Source organism: Atractosteus spatula, chromosome 13, assembly GCF_055471065.1.
Source record: "Atractosteus spatula isolate fAtrSpa1 chromosome 13, fAtrSpa1.hap1, whole genome shotgun sequence".
Classification (NCBI taxonomy): domain Eukaryota; kingdom Metazoa; phylum Chordata; class Actinopteri; order Semionotiformes; family Lepisosteidae; genus Atractosteus; species Atractosteus spatula.
The window spans coordinates 36,890,764-36,906,359 of NC_142718.1; the positions used below are offsets into that span (position 1 = coordinate 36,890,764).

Consider the following 15,596-nt stretch of genomic DNA (forward strand, 5'->3'; position numbering starts at 1 on the left):
GCTGGGCTGCAGGGTGAGGTTTTACCCCAAGGGGCAGGATTGCTTTTTACCCTGGACCAGCTCGTTGCCAGCCGGCGCCAGGACCGAGCACGGGATGGTGTAAAGACTGATGTCTCTGGTCAGCAGGATGATTTCATTCCCTGCCCCTGTGCCCTGGAAAAAATGACAGTGCCACAGTTTCACAGTTTTCGTGCAAGTAGACGGAAAAATTTGCGAAGCGAGCCGGATGCAAGTTTCTGTGTAGGAAGAAAGACCTAAATCCTTTTTTCTCCATCAGCTGCTGAAACAGTGTTGAACCGGGATGCGGAGGTAGTACCAGCTGATGTCATTGATGAGATAATACAAGGTGTGCATAATCAAATGAAAAAGGATGTTGCTTCATTATAAACAGGGTAATTAAAAGATGAATAACTTTGGATGTGCTGTGTGTGTTAAGCTGTTCTATTGTCAGTAGCCTTTTATGAAAGGTGCTTCATTAAAACAATGAGTTGGCAGTGGCTGGTGAGAATGATGCACGGTCCCCCAAACTATTTTTTATAGAAGGACACACTCCTTCCAAACCCTAACTGTTTATTATGTATTTAAGGCTATAGCACATTCGTGTTTAGTGATGACAGGGAGTGTGCTTATTGCACACAGCAAAGAAGATACCAGAGCAGTTTGACTAGTGACGGAAGCGCCTGGTGTAAGGGCTCAACAGCAGTGTGCTTACTAGGATTTGAACCCACAACCCTGTAGTCCAGATTCCAGAGCCTCGGCCACTACACCGCGCTATAAACCCCTTCCCCCTCATCTCTTGGTCACTTCCTGGACTGCAGGTGTCCAGGAGCGTGTCTGTGCCAGTCACCTGTGCCACTGCAGCACTGCCAGTGAGACAGGCTGGCCCAGTGCACTGAGGGGATACAGACAGTAGGACTGCAGGTGTCCAGGAGCTTGTCTGTGCCAGTCACCTGTGCCACTGCAGCACTGCCAGTGAGACAGGCTGGCCCAGTGCACTGAGGGGATACAGACAGTAGGACTGCAGGTGTCCAGGAGCGTGTCTGTGCCAGTCACCTGTGCCACTGCAGCACTGCCAGTGAGACAGGCTGGCCCAGTGCACTGAGGGGATACAGACAGTAGGACTGCAGGTGTCCAGGAGCGTGTCTGTGCCAGTCACCTGTGCCACTGCAGCACTGCCAGTGAGACAGGCTGGCCCAGTGCACTGAGGGGATACAGACAGTAGGACTGCAGGTGTCCAGGAGCTTGTCTGTGCCAGTCACCTGTGCCACTGCAGCACTGCCAGTGAGACAGGCTGGCCCAGTGCACTGAGGGGATACAGACAGTAGGACTGCAGGTGTCCAGGAGCCTGTCTGTGCCAGTCACCTGTGCCACTGCAGCACTGCCAGTGAGACAGGCTGGCCCAGTGCACTGAGGGGATACAGACAGTAGGACTGCAGGTGTCCAGGAGCTTGTCTGTGCCAGTCACCTGTGCCACTGCAGCACTGCCAGTGAGACAGGCTGGCCCAGAGCACTGAGGGGATACAGACAGTAGGACTGCAGGTGTCCAGGAGCCTGTCTGTGCCAGTCACCTGTGCCACTGCAGCACTGCCAGTGAGACAGGCTGGCCCAGTGCACTGAGGGGATACAGACAGTAGGACTGCAGGTGTCCAGGAGCCTGTCTGTGCCAGTCACCTGTGCCACTGCAGCACTGCCAGTGAGACAGGCTGGCCCAGTGCACTGAGGGGATACAGACAGTAGGACTGCAGGTGTCCAGGAGCCTGTCTGTGCCAGTCACCTGTGCCACTGCAGCACTGCCAGTGAGACAGGCTGGCCCAGTGCACTGAGGGGATACAGACAGTAGGACTGCAGGTGTCCAGGAGCCTGTCTGTGCCAGTCACCTGTGCCACTGCAGCACTGCCAGTGAGACAGGCTGGCCCAGTGCACTGAGGGGATACAGACAGTAGGACTGCAGGTGTCCAGGAGCGTGTCTGTGCCAGTCACCTGTGCCACTGCAGCACTGTAGCTTGAGCACTGCCAGCGAGACGGGTCGGCCATGTGCACTCGGGGGGCGGAAGGACAGCAGTAACCTAGATCACCACAGTGATCTGAACTCTTGACACCCTTGTGTTTTAGCTCGAATTTCGGCTGGGGCAGGGGGCCGGTCCTAAAAAAAAAAAAAAGAGCTAAGGATTGTTCATAAGAACAGGGAGCTCGTATACACACCCAAAGCGGACCCGCTTCAAAGACACGCAGCGCGGTCCACCCAGTAGGCGCTCCTGCACTGGCGGATCAGTTATGTCCACCCCCCACCACCTCTCCCCGATCAGACCCTATCCGTTTCCTCGGAAAAGGGCCGATTTCCTGCCTGGAAGTAAGCGCGCAAGGCCGACTGTCCGTCAGCCCCTTTTGAGTGTCCGAGCCGGCGCAGGCGCAGCCTCCAGCCCTCGGTGTGGTCCGCTTCCCGGACCACTCAGAGAAGTTACTGTACACTCACTTCTCCCACACCGTCCCTCCCTCCGGCCGCCGCTATCGGGTTTTCGCGAGGAGCCGGGGCACACGGAACCGAACCGGGTTTGTTTTCGGAAGCAGTCGTGGCTGGGAGGGACTGTGGCAGTTTTTTTTTTCTCCTGTTGTTGTTGTTGTTTTTTTTCTTTTAGGAGAGTCCCGTGATGCGCTGCAAAGTAGTGTTCATTTCTCGCCTTCTCGCGGTAAGGGGACGTTTTGGAGAAGTAGGAATCTCTGTTTTCGGAGCTTTTGGGGTGTTTGTTTTTTAAGAGTCGGGACTGACGTGGCACACACAGCAGCAAGAAAAAAAGCACGTTTTTGTTGTGCAGAAGTTTCAGTTCTGTCGAGCGTACTTGAAAAACACTCCTCCACCTCCTCTTCCCCGCGGTGAAGTAAAAAAAAAAGATTGTCGACTCCCCGGGCTCTTTAACATCGCTCCCGGTGCTAATACGGAGGTGGGGGCCCCGCTCTCGCCTCTCGGACGCCCGCAGCTCGGATTCCGCCGCCGGCGCTGGTGATGGAGAGGTCAGCCCGCTAGGCTCCGGGAAGGGGACCCCGTCTCGGCGAGCTGCCCGCCGCGCCGCGATGGGCTGCGGGCTCAGGAAGCTGGAGGAGCCGGAGGACAGCAGCCCCGGCAAGATCTACTCCTCCCTGAAGAGACCGCAGGTGGAGACCCGCACGGACAGTGCGTACGAGTACGTGCTGCTGGACTTCAGCCTGGAAGGTAGGGGCCGACCGCAGCTCATGGCTTATTGCTGGGTGGGTGGGTGAGTGGATGGGGGGTAGTTTTCATTCTTTTAACCGCAAACACACAAACTTTCTCCACTCATTCAGACTCCGTCGTTTTGTCCTGTTGTGATCATGTAAAGGCGTGCGTCCGTGTGGACTGGTCTCTCACGGTACGGTTTCGGGAGTCCAAGATCCTGTTAGCTAAGTGATCACCGGGTAATTCTTTCCTGAAAGAGACGCGAGTCTAGTTCTCCTTTTTTGGGAAAGAAAAAAAAAACTCCAGGAACGACGATTAACTGCGTTTCGTTTCCTGTTTTTTTTTTCCTGTGGTCTTTTTCTCGGCATCCAGCGCTTACTAACGTGACAGGAATGATAGCAGCAGAACGCTCGCGCAGTCTCGCCGTCTCCCCGGGGTTCCCCGCTCGGCGCGAGCACCGGCAGAGGGGTCGGTGTGTGGTGAGGGGGGGGGGGCAGGGAGAGACACTGGGCGGGGGGGGGCCTGCAGAGGGAACTTGCCCTCTTGTATCGGGCAGCGACGGAGCACACCCTTCTCCTAGAGCCCAGAAATAGGTCAGCTGAGGTTGCGTGTGTGTGTGTGGCGTGCGCCTTTCCCACAGAGAGATCACACTGATGGGACCACACACACACACACACCCGGTGATGCGCACAGACCTCTCGCACACGATTACGGTAGCCTGCTCTGTTCGGGAAGAGATTGAGTTTGGACCCCCCAGGGCTGCAGCTGCACGTGTGCCGCCCTCAGTCCTCTCCGGGAGAGGGACAAGAGGACAAGGCCAGCCGCACAGAAGCCACCGAGTCGTGCAGCTTGAAATCAAAGGCGCGGATTTCCTCCCGGGAGGTGTCGCACTCCTGGCCGTTATCGGAGAGGGGAGAAATCGATACCTGACCCGTCACACACACAGGCCTGTCACAGATCGTGTTTCCTCCACACGAGGGGGAGCTGAGCCCCCCGGTGGGACTGAATACTGGCTCCACAGGCCTGTGGCTCCCAGACGATGGTGCTCTGGGCTGAGCATTTCCACTGCGGGGCAGAGGGCAGCAGCAGGTGTGGTAACAAAGACCTCTTGCGTTTGTATAGCGCCTTTCACCTCAAAGACTCTCTCTTGTACACCTCTTGTACTGACTCTGAAAGCAGCTCTTCATACACACACTGGACTTCCTGGATTTCCTGAGAACGCTGATATCTGGCCTGTTCGGTACTTAGCTATTGATCCCAGGATTTCATCCAGATCCTGGTTCCTTGAGAGACCCCAGGCCTCTACATCACAGCTGGGCAGCTTGTTCCACTCTCCCGCCACCCTTTGGGTAAAGAAGTGCCTCCTGTTCTCAGTTTTCAGTGCGCTGCCATGCCCTTGCAGTCTCGCAGCAGGAAGAGGAACAGCAGATGTGGTCAAGGTCATTCTGCTTTCTGCACCCCTGGGGTTAGTGAGAAGACGGGGGTTGGGGGTTACGGTTAGGGCTGGATCTCGGGGTGCATTAGCAGCAAGACGGTCTATAAAAGTAACGTGTGGAAGTGAGTGTGAGGAGCTGGAGAAAGAGACGGCACAGCCAAACTACATCAGACTCTCGCAGTAACAGCAGGTTGGCAAAATGAGGTGTCATGTTCATTTTCTTGAGTCCACATAGAGATATCATTGCAATACAGCGTGAAGCAGAATGGGGACGTGTTGCCATTTACTGTAGCTCCTTAAATCTTCGGACTAAATGAGAACGATACTCATCACTGACCACACCTGGCTTGTCTGGCAGGTGTGCTGTCCACTGTGTCCACTGCTCTTGTGTGGGCAGGCTAACGGGGCTTGTGTCTGAGAGCAGCGGCTCGCAGAGCAATTCTGTGGGCTTCCTGTCCCAGGAATATATCCCTCTTTCCCTGAGAATGGCTGGTGGTCTTTCCTGGTCTCTTCTTTCGTTTCATTTTCCCTCCTGAGAGACACAACAGCGATTTAGAGAAAAAAAAAATGAATTGGTCTTAGCGGACGACGGGCTGAATTTTTAATCGGCCTGCTGATGTGGACGGTGCAGGAGCTCTCGGGGCTGGTGGGGGGCAGGGAGATGCAGTTACCCTGGAGATCAGTCTAGATAAAGGAAAATAAATCTAGAAACACACGGCCCCTACAGCCTGTGTCACCGCTGCCCAGCGGGCGAGGGCACAGAGGGCTCATCAGCTGGGTGGTGTCTGCTGGATATACGAGATCTGCGTGCTGTCAGAATAATCCTGAACTCTAAAGGACGTTGCTGGCATGATCCGCACGGTCAGTAAAAGTACAGCCTGCCTCGCTGATCGTCCTGCTAGCTGCAGGAAGCCCACTTCTGCTTTCTGATGCCCCGAATTGTTAGGAGGAAATAAATCCTCATACTGTACATGCCAGACAGAGAGATCACCCACCTGCGAGACAGACAGATGTGGGTTCATGAGAGAAGTGAAATAAACAGAATAGTTTAGTTTTCTTCGCTTCTGAGCCTTTGAAGTCGGAGGGCGTCACAGGGCCACATGTGCCACTGAGTTGTAATCCGCAGATGTTAATCCCAGTGTGGGGATTAAGGTTCCCATCAGTGAATCTGTTTTCCTCTCCTTTCAATAAATGAATCCCCGAGGAGAGGAAAAGCCCAGGCAGGTTCGGAGCCAGCTGACGCAGGATGTTAACCCCCGCAGTGCTGGGATACGGGAATCTTCTCTGTCCTGCCCTGCTCCGCCAGACCTCCTGCTCGGATCTGTTTGCGTCGAGATCTTTTCCCCGTCTCGAAAGTCCAGGCGTCCCCTGGGCCAGCGCGGTCCGCTCGGCCGGCACCGGGCCACCGAGCCCGTACTCGATAAACTAGAATCCGGATCGGACCCCGCGGTCTCCAGGCCGGGAAGCGCGAGGGCAGGAGGAGAGAGGAGAGGCGCGCTGCTGAGACCTCCTTGCGAATTGCACCTCGGGGCTCAGGGGGCAGAAGAGGGCATTTCGTGGAGGCACATGGGCTGTGGAAACCAACCAGGGTGCAGGGGGGGGGCTGTACGGTACGGTATGGAGATACTTTACTGTCTGGTTGCTCAGTCGGCTGTTTTACATCCAAGCAGCTATGTTTTACACACACAGTGACTTACATACTGCCTGCAATCAGTACAAGTAAAAACAAATAGAGCATTAGATCGGAGGCATCCACCCATAGATAGTCATTAAACAGCACTCCCACAGTCACCCCGAGCCCCTGTCACTGCACAACACCCCTTCATAACCGCTGCCTGCAGGCGCCCATCAGGCGGTGCTGCTTTACCGCGGTTCCATCGTTTATGACGAGATTTTTCTTCCTCTTCCACACTGCCCCTCACCTCCCCGTCCTGGCTGTGTGTGCGCTGCGGCTCGAGAGGGGTTAAGAAGAGCCGGTGTTTCTGGGCTGCCGCTCCGCCGTGCTGTTTGTCCTCGGGAGGCGGTGTGACGGAGGGGCTGTTTTTGTCGCGGGAGCTGGCGTGAGAGAGGGCGAGTTTCGGGGTGTCTCGGTGTGAAGGGGGCAGCGTGCCAGCCTGTGTGTATGAAACAGCAGCTCCTTTGTGGGCACAGGAAGCCACAGGCGCTCTGGTATGTGGGGGTGGGGGTGGGGTGGGCATTAATCCTGCTGCCGGGGGGGTGAGAGTGTGGGGGAGGTGAGGGAGCCACGCTGTGGCCAGGAGGCTGTTGCTAGGACATCAGCAGCTCACACAGAGGGGAAAAACAGGTTACTTGCAGATCATTTACTGATGTACTCCTCTCTGCTCCTTTCCCTCTGGTTCTCCTCTCTCCTCTCTCACTCCTCCTTTCCCTCTCTCCCCTGCTCCTCTCCTTCTGTCACTCCTCTCCCTCTCTCCCCTCCTCCTCTCCCTCTCTCCCCTGCTCCTCTCCTTCTGTCACTCCTCTCCTCTCTCCCCTTCTCCTCTCCCTCTCCCTCTTCCCCTTCTCCTCTTCTTCTGTCACTCCTCTCCTCTCTGCCCTCCTCCTTTCTCTCTCTCCCCTGCTCCTCTCCTTCTGTCACTCTTCTCCTCTCTCCCCTCCTCCTTTCACTCTCTCCCCTTCTTCTCTCCTTCTGTCACTCCTCTCCCTCTCTCCCCTGCTCCTCTCCTTGTGTCACTCCTCTCCTCTCTCCCTCCCTCCCCTTCTTCTCTCCTTCTGTCACTCCTCTCCCTCTCTCCCCTGCTCCTCTCCCTGTCTCTCCCCTGCTCCTCTCCTTCTGTCACTTCTCTCCCTCTCTCCCCTGCTCCTCTCCTTCTGTCACTCCTCTCCCTCTCTCCCCTGCTCCTCTCCCTGTCTCTCCCCTGCTCCTCTCCTTCTGTCACTCCTCTCCTCTCTCCCTCTCTGCCCTGCTCCTCTCCCTGTCTCTCCCCTGCTCCTCTTCTTCTGTCACTCCTCTCCTCTCTCCCTCTCTGCCCTGCTCCTCTCCCTGTCTCTCCCCTGCTCCTCTTCTTCTGTCACTCCTCTCCTCTCTCCCTCTCTGCCCTGCTCCTCTCCCTGTCTCTCCCCCAGGCTGCAGCCGTCCCTCAGTGCAGTGTTTGAGCTCTCTGTGTGAGCTACCCGGTGCCCTGCAGCCCCACTACAGAGAGGGCTTCCAGCTGGCTGCGCTGCACCCTATCATCCTGTCTGTGGGGCGCTCCCGGCCCCTGCCCCTCAGCCTGCTGTACCGGGCTGTGCTTGCGCGCCCCCATCCCAGGTAACCCCCCTGTCAGTTACCGCCACCCGTGTGTACGGAGCTGAGCAGCTGGACACAGAGGTGATGCAGCTACAGCACAACGCCGTGCTTAACACGGAGCTGGCACAAACACCACAGTGATATCCTGCAGGGCCTGACAGAGATGCTCATACAGAATGGTAATGCTTATTATTGGACACGGGGGCACAGAGGGTTAGACAGACAAAGGTGAGGTCTCAGCGGGTGTTTCATTTTAACGTGTCGGGGATCTGCTGATTAGTGACGATCTGTGATCTGTACCGGAAAGCGACGAGTCACAGAGCAGCACTCTCCATTCCTCTCCCTCCTTCTCCCTCTCTGCTCCCCAATCCCTGTCCCTCTCCCAGCAAGCAGGCCGGCCCCCGGGCCGCCGGCGCCCCCCAGCTGCTGGTGGAGGAGTGGCCCCTGCCTGGAGACGCCCTGACCAGCGACAGCGTGACGGAGCTCATCGACAGGGTCAGTGACCAGGGCCGGGCTGTGCAGAAAGAGGGGGGAAACGGCAGCTGAATGACGTCGATTGACGCGACCCACTTCAAACTATTCCAGTGCTGAACCACTTGAAGGATGGAGCGAGTTGAGGGACCATCACTTCGATCCTCCTGGTTTCTAGAACAGCCGCTGGAGAGCGTCTGATTATTGATCTGGAGCGCCTAGAGCTGATCACAAGCATGTTGTTCCGGCTCGTTTCTCCTGAGCCACTAGTGATTCCCTGCCTCGTAGGCCCTAGGCACTGTGCCTGATGGGAGATCCGGCACTGGCGGCGATGCCCGGCCGGTGCCCGCGTGCGCCTCCTGACCGGCGCGTGTCTCCCTCCCTCCCCGCAGGTGAACCGCAGCGCCCGGCTCGGGGTGCGCTTCCTGGGCTCCGTGCTGCAGCAGGGAGGAGGCGGGGGGCGCAGCTGTAACGGGGGGGCCTCGAGTCCCCGGGGGGGCAGCAGGAGCCCCGCCCACGCCCGGCTGGGCGACGGGGGGCTGGAGGAGGACGGCCCAGCCTGCAGCCAGGGTGAGTGAGCAAAAGTAACACTACGGAGTTCGCAGCGTTGGCGTTGAACAGCGCAGAATTCAGCGTCAGTATCGGCGAGCAGCCCTGCGCCCATCCCAGCACGAGCGGGAGGTTTCTGGTTCCTGGTGGAAATCCATGTACCTGTGGGGAGGAACCTGCAGACTCCACACAGAAGGAGCCCCAGTCCCAAATCGCACCCAAGATGCAAGAACTTGGTCTAGCAACCACTCTGCCCTCCCACACCTGCATAACTTTGTAAAACACAATAGCATAATATATCCATACATATGTCAAGATATAGTAATGATAGCAGAGAGAGGGGATGGATATATAGCACCTTGCTCACAGTCCGGATCCCAGAGCCGCACGGTGTCCTGTCTCAGATGAGCCAGCTCACTGACCTCAGCAGGCTGCTGTGGGTCCCCCAGGTCAGGCTGCGCTCCAGTGGAGGCTGAAGACAGCCCCTTCCTGTGTAAAAAGTGCTGTACACGCGTCACGGTTAACATGACCCCTTCCTTCACTCTCTCTCGGCTCGTCTCTGCTTCCTTCTCAGATCTGCGGCTGCTGGTTTTGTTCCACTCCTGGGCCCCCGGCTTGGGCTCGCCACCTGCCCTGCCCTGCTCCTACCACCAGGGGGCGCTGTCCATGCGGGTGTCCCGCAAGGGCCAGACGGTCAGTGCACTGGAGGCTGACTGGCTTGAGCTGACCGCTGCTTACTACCGCAAGGGCTGGTCCTTGGTGGACTCCTTCGTGTACTGGGACACCCCAAGAGGTGACGGTCCAATCGCATTTGCCGCTGCCCCAGTGCCCATAGCGTGAGACACCTTGTTCACAAACCCGTCTTGCCCTGACCCAGAGAAACATGCAGACTCCACACAGAGGGCACCCCATTGTGGAATGGGGAACTGGAACCCAGGACTCAAATGCGTAGAGGCAGCAGAGCTAAATGTCACACTAGCTGCTGCCCTGTGAAGCTAAACATACAGTATTGTGACATCTGTATTTTTAATATCATGAAACAATTGCTCACTGTCAGTAGCCAGGGAGAAGTGGGGAGGCTGCTGTGTCTGTTTCCTGCCTCTGTCTCCCTCTCCTCTCTGTATCCTGCGCCTTTCGTCTTGCTTCTGTTGCTTCTCCAGCCCTCGTTCTCTGTGCCCCCGTTTCACACTCCGCCCACCCAGCCCTCGTTCCCTCTCCCCCCCCCCCCCCCCTCCTCCTACCCCACCCCAGCCTGCTCCCTGCTCTCTTCCCCTTCTGTTACTAATTATATCGCCCCAGCCAGCACCAGTGACCTCACTTCCTGTTTAGAGCTGCCATTGGCGCTAGCTCACAGGGGTCGTGCCCACAGAGAGCCAGGAAACACGAGGAGGAATCGCAGACACGCAGAATTACATAGTGTGGTGAAAAGTACCTGGAATTGTGTGTTAGTCAAATGAGGTCAGTTTTATCTATATTAGGACATGGTGAAGACTAGGTGAAGGTCAAATACGTCTTAGTAGGTTAATCCATTAAAATCTTAATTACACACACACACACACCAGGAGAGGCACACAGACAGCTGTGCTGCTGCTGTAAGTTGCAGCTCAGTGCTGTCAGGCAGTTAACAAGTGCGCTGTTGTTGCGTGTCAGGAGAGCCTGTGCCACGCTCGCTGGAGGGGCTGTTTGTGTACGAGGAGCCGGGCCCCAGCCTCACGCCCCCAGTGGCCAACGACACCATCGTGGTGGAGCAGTGGACGGTCATTGAGGTGAGTCACTGGAGAGCTCCTTCACCTGCCCGAACCCTTCCAGCCACCTGTCACACCTCTTTCCTCTTGCAAATCCAACAAACCACAGCCTTGTCTGTGTGAGACGGGCTCCTGCACATGTCTCTGTGTTGAATTCTCCTGCCCAGGGGTCAGAGGTGAAGGCAGACTATGGGCCCCTGATCCACACGCTGGCAGAGTTCGGCTGGCTGCTCACCTGTGTGCTGCCCACTCCCATCATCCGGCACGACAGGTATGAATCCTCCGGACTGCAGGTCCCATTGCCCTTGCCAAAAGCAGCTCACTCTGCCCCCAGCTCGCACTGCGCGCACAGACGGCGGCTCACACTGCGCCCGGCTCACACTGCCCCCAGCTCGCACTGCGCGCACAGACGGAGGCTCACACTGCGCCCAGCTCGCACTGCGCGCACTGCCCCCGGCTCACACTGCCCCCAGCTCGCACTGCGCGCACTGCCCCCGGCTCACACTGCCCCCAGCTCGCACTGCGCGCACAGACGGCGGCTCACACTGCGCCCGGCTCACACTGCCCCCAGCTCACACTGCGCGCACAGACGGCAGCTCACACTGCCCCCAGCTCACACTGCCCCCAGCTCACACTGCCCCCAGCTCGCACTGCGCACACAGACGGCGGCTCACACTGAGCCCGGCTCACACTGCCCCCAGCTCACACTGCGCGCACAGACAGCGGCTCACACTGCGCCCGGCTCACACTGCGCGCACAGACGGCGGCTCACACTGAGCCCGGCTCACACTGCCCCCAGCTCGCACTGCGCACACAGACGGCGGCTCACACTGCGCCCGGCTCACACTGCCCCCAGCTCACACTGCCCCCAGCTCGCACTGCGCGCACAGACGGCGGCTCACACTGCCCCCAGCTCACACTGCGCGCACAGACGGCGGCTCACACTGAGCCCGGCTCACACTGCCCCCAGCTCGCACTGCGCGCACAGACGGCGGCTCACACTGAGCCCGGCTCACACTGCCCCCAGCTCACACTGCCCCCAGCTCGCACTGCGCGCACAGACGGCGGCTCACACTGCCCCCAGCTCACACTGCGCGCACAGACGGCGGCTCACACTGAGCCCGGCTCACACTGCCCCCAGCTCGCACTGCGCGCACAGACGGCGGCTCACACTGCCCCCGGCTCACACTGCCCCCAGCTCACACTGCCCCCAGCTCGCACTGCGCGCACAGACGGCAGCTCACACTGCCCCCAGCTCACACTGCCCCCAGCTCGCACTGCGCACACAGACGGCGGCTCACACTGCGCCCGGCTCACACTGCCCCCAGCTCGCACTGCGCGCACAGACGGCGGCTCACACTGCCCCCGGCTCACACTGCCCCCAGCTCGCACTGCGCACACAGACGGCGGCTCACACTGAGCCCGGCTCACACTGCCCCCAGCTCGCACTGCGCCCGGCTCACACTGCCCCCAGCTCACACTGCCCCCAGCTCGCACTGCGCGCACAGACGGCGGCTCACACTGCCCCCAGCTCACACTGCGCGCACAGACGGCGGCTCACACTGAGCCCGGCTCACACTGCCCCCAGCTCGCACTGCGCGCACAGACGGCGGCTCACACTGAGCCCGGCTCACACTGCCCCCAGCTCACACTGCCCCCAGCTCACACTGCCCCCAGCTCGCACTGCGCGCACAGACGGCGGCTCGCACTGCGCCCGGCTCGCACTGCGCCCGGCTCACACTGCCCCCAGCTCACACTGCCCCCAGCTCGCACTGCGCGCACAGACGGCGGCTCGCACTGCCCCCGGCTCGCACTGCCCCCAGCTCGCACTGCGCGCACTGCCCCCGGCTCACACTGCCCCCAGCTCGCACTGCGCGCACAGACGGCGGCTCGCACTGCCCCCGGCTCGCACTGCCCCCAGCTCGCACTGCCCCCAGCTCACACTGCGCGCACAGACGGCGGCTCACACTGCGCGCACAGACGGCGGCTCGCACTGCGCCCGGCTCGCACTGCGCCCGGCTCGCACTGCGCCCAGCTCGCACTGCCCCCAGCTCACACTGCGCGCACAGACGGCGGCTCACACTGCCCCCAGCTCACACTGCGCGCACAGACGGCGGCTCACACTGCCCCCATGTGACGCACTCCATACGACATGTCGTGTTGTTGCAGTGAGGGGAACCTGGCTACCAAGCAGGTGGTCTTCCTGCAGAGACCCGTCAGGTGCTCCGAGCCCCCTCCACGGCGGCCCCAGGTACGAGCCAGACATCAAACCACTGGTAAAGTAAACATCAGTCGGGTCAGTGGGGGGTGGAGGGGCGCAGATGCAATAAATCTGCAGTAGAGGACTAAAGCGCTTCAGATAATCAGAACACAGGTTGTAGTGGATTGGATTGGGATAATCCAGTTCACATTAGGGATAACTGGCATTAGAAATGGACTCGCGTGAATGGCTTTCAGAGATCTGATCTTGGGAAGAGTTTCTAGAATGGTATGTAGGAAGGCAAAGGATTAAATGCAGTTTCAGTACAGCCCAGCTGGAAACTACAAGGGGGGGGGGAGAGTAAGGCAGTGCACAGCCAATCACAAAGCGCAACTCCAGTGGCGCACTATAGGCAATACTGCCATCTACTGGCTGTTCCAGATATTGCTGCTGGAAAATAGTAGGGGGGGGGGAAACTATTTTATTTTACTGACCTCTTCCCTCCCTCTCAGGCCGGCTCTCCCTGCAGTGCGGCGTCTGCCCAGCCGATGAGCCCCGGAGTCGGGGCGCTGCAGGCGGAGGAGCTCTCTCCCTGCTCCGGAGTCACAGGAGGATTCGCGGGGTTCGGAGGGGGTTACCCCAGTGTCCTCACAGAGCTGGAAGAAGGGGGCTTCGAGCAGGACGAGGGGGTGGCGCAGGTAACCTGTATGTGACCTCGCCCCCACCCCCTCTTCTTCCTTCCCCCCCCCAACACGAATGTGCTGACAGATGGAGACACCCCTGCACCCCAGGAGCCCCCCAGTCCCTAGCCTGTGCCCCATGTACAGACAGGGGGCGCTCTCCGAGGAGGGTCAGCCTGCCGGGACTGATCTGCACGTCGTCAGCACGGCATTTTCAGATGCAGCGGCGGCAGCCGTGATGCTGAAGTGCGTCTGGAAGAGCAGGTTGTTCGAAGGTTCTCTCCACCAGCGTAAAGGAAAGAGAAGAAGGTGCACAGCCTGACTGACACTCACACGAGCGCACAGAGGGTCCGTGCTCTCCTCTCGCCGTGAAGAGATCGCCCACGGCGCACAGCTCCCTGCGAGATCCGCCCAGGAGACAGGCAGGTTTAACTGTCCTCGTTAGGACGTCAAGCGTTTAAGCAGGTTATTAGTTCAATTATGTCCTGAGGAGCTCAAAAGGAATGAAATGGCTAAGACCCCTGAGTCGGACCTAGATACTGGGAGTGTGTGTGACCACTGTAGTCTTCCTCAGCTGTGCCCCACACTCCCCCTGCCCTGGGGTCAGGGCATCTCAACTCTGATCGGTGTGACCTCACTTTGTTTAACCCTGTTTGTAATTAATACCCCAGACTGCCCCCGCCTTGGGGCTGGAGCTCCCCGGCTTCACTGAGTGTGACCCCACTGTGTTTAACCCTGTCTGTAGTTAGTGTAGGGGTATCGGCACACTCCTACTTGTGACAGAGAGAAGTGAAAGAGGTCAAGGGCAGCTGTGCTGAACTGTGCGGGTGATTTCAGAAAGACTCCCCATGCTGCCCCCTGCCCTGTTGTGATCCCCAGTTACTTCCTCAACGAGCTTTATTTAAAAAGTATTTTAAAACTGGGCACCCGGCACACCTGGTTTGCACGTAGAGTACATCACAAATGAAGGAGAGACACTTTGTTCCCAGCGCCTTCTTCCATCCTAGGCCATCAGGCTGTCGATTGTAGGAGGACTTGGCTTCGGGAACATGGCTGGGTACTGTTATTGTTCTGCACCTGAACCACGTCTTAATCCACAGGCACACAGTCCCTGAGTCCGTGTTCCACGCACACGCACGCACGCACACACACTCACACTTCCTGGAGCCACAGCCCACACTAACCGCCTCTGTGGACAGCTTAGACCTACAGACGTTCTCTCTCATGGGCATACAGACAAGAAGAAGCTACGCAGGTGGGCACGCTCTCGCCTCTCTGCTGAGCCCCGGCTCGCATGAACGCACAGACAGTCCGTGTTTCCCCCCTCGCCCTGAAGAGGCCTCTCGGGGCGCACAGCTGGATTAGAGCTGCGGCACCACGTGTCTTCTTAAAACACAACACGCAGAAATGACATTTCGGCTTCCTGAAGAAATGGACATTTAAATTGACAGTCATGGAGGAGACCTTCTGTTTACAGAATCTTTTCCCAGATATGTTAAGAATAGACTGGGAGAAAGGAAGAGGATGCAGTGCAAAATCCTGAATACATTGTATGATTAGAAATAAGATGCTCCACAAGTATTGTAATTTTCTGTTCTTTTTTTATACTCCACAAATGCATGGGACCTGTGTTTTTCATACAGACCAGCACTGAGCAGTATTAAGGACCTGATGCATCAGTATTGTAACTTTTAAGTGCTGTAACAAATATATGTTTATTCCAAGTGATGTTTTTTCTAATTTGTCATTTTTAATAAACTTTTTAGCCCTTTAAATTTGATCTGGTGTATCCTTTTCTTGAAAGGTGGTTTGATACAGTTAGAACTGAGGCACTGGAAGAGAGAGAGGGAGGCAATGTGGGCTAGTGGTTAGAGCTGAGGCACTGGGAGAGAGAGGGGGGCAGTGTGGGCTAGTGGTTAGAGCTGAGGCACTGGGAGAGAGAGGGGGGCAGTGTGGGCTAGTGGTTAGAGCTGAGGCACTGGGAGAGAGAGAGAGGGAGGCAATGTGGGCTAGTGGTTAGAGCTGAGGCACTGGGAGAGAGAGGGGGAGGCAGTGTGGGCTAGTGGTTAGAGCTGA

The 15,596-nt window shown here is 58.0% G+C and overlaps 1 protein-coding gene across 1 annotated transcript; it reads left to right on the forward strand.

Moving 5' to 3' along the window:
• The first annotated feature begins 2,673 nt into the window (after positions 1–2,673).
• Positions 2,674–15,295, forward strand: rftn2 (raftlin family member 2). Its single transcript, XM_088930007.1, has 9 exons — positions 2,674–3,208; positions 7,713–7,896; positions 8,262–8,370; positions 8,739–8,916; positions 9,470–9,688; positions 10,546–10,661; positions 10,808–10,911; positions 12,810–12,891; positions 13,353–15,295. The coding sequence occupies exons 1-9, from the start codon at positions 3,070–3,072 to the stop codon at positions 13,551–13,553; spliced, it is 1,332 nt and encodes a 443-aa protein (XP_088786133.1). The 5' UTR covers positions 2,674–3,069; the 3' UTR covers positions 13,554–15,295.
• Positions 15,296–15,596: the final 301 nt, after the last annotated feature.

Excerpts from the sequence above, each read along its gene's own strand:
- rftn2 (XM_088930007.1), top strand. The coding sequence starts at position 3,070 with ATGGGCTGCGGGCTCAGGAAGCTGGAGGAGCCGGAGGACAGCAGCCCC. Across the intron at positions 8,371-8,738 it reads TGACGGAGCTCATCGACAGG|GTGAACCGCAGCGCCCGGCT; the intron begins GTCAGTGACCAG and ends CCCTCCCCGCAG. Across the intron at positions 9,689-10,545 it reads GTACTGGGACACCCCAAGAG|GAGAGCCTGTGCCACGCTCG; the intron begins GTGACGGTCCAA and ends GTTGCGTGTCAG.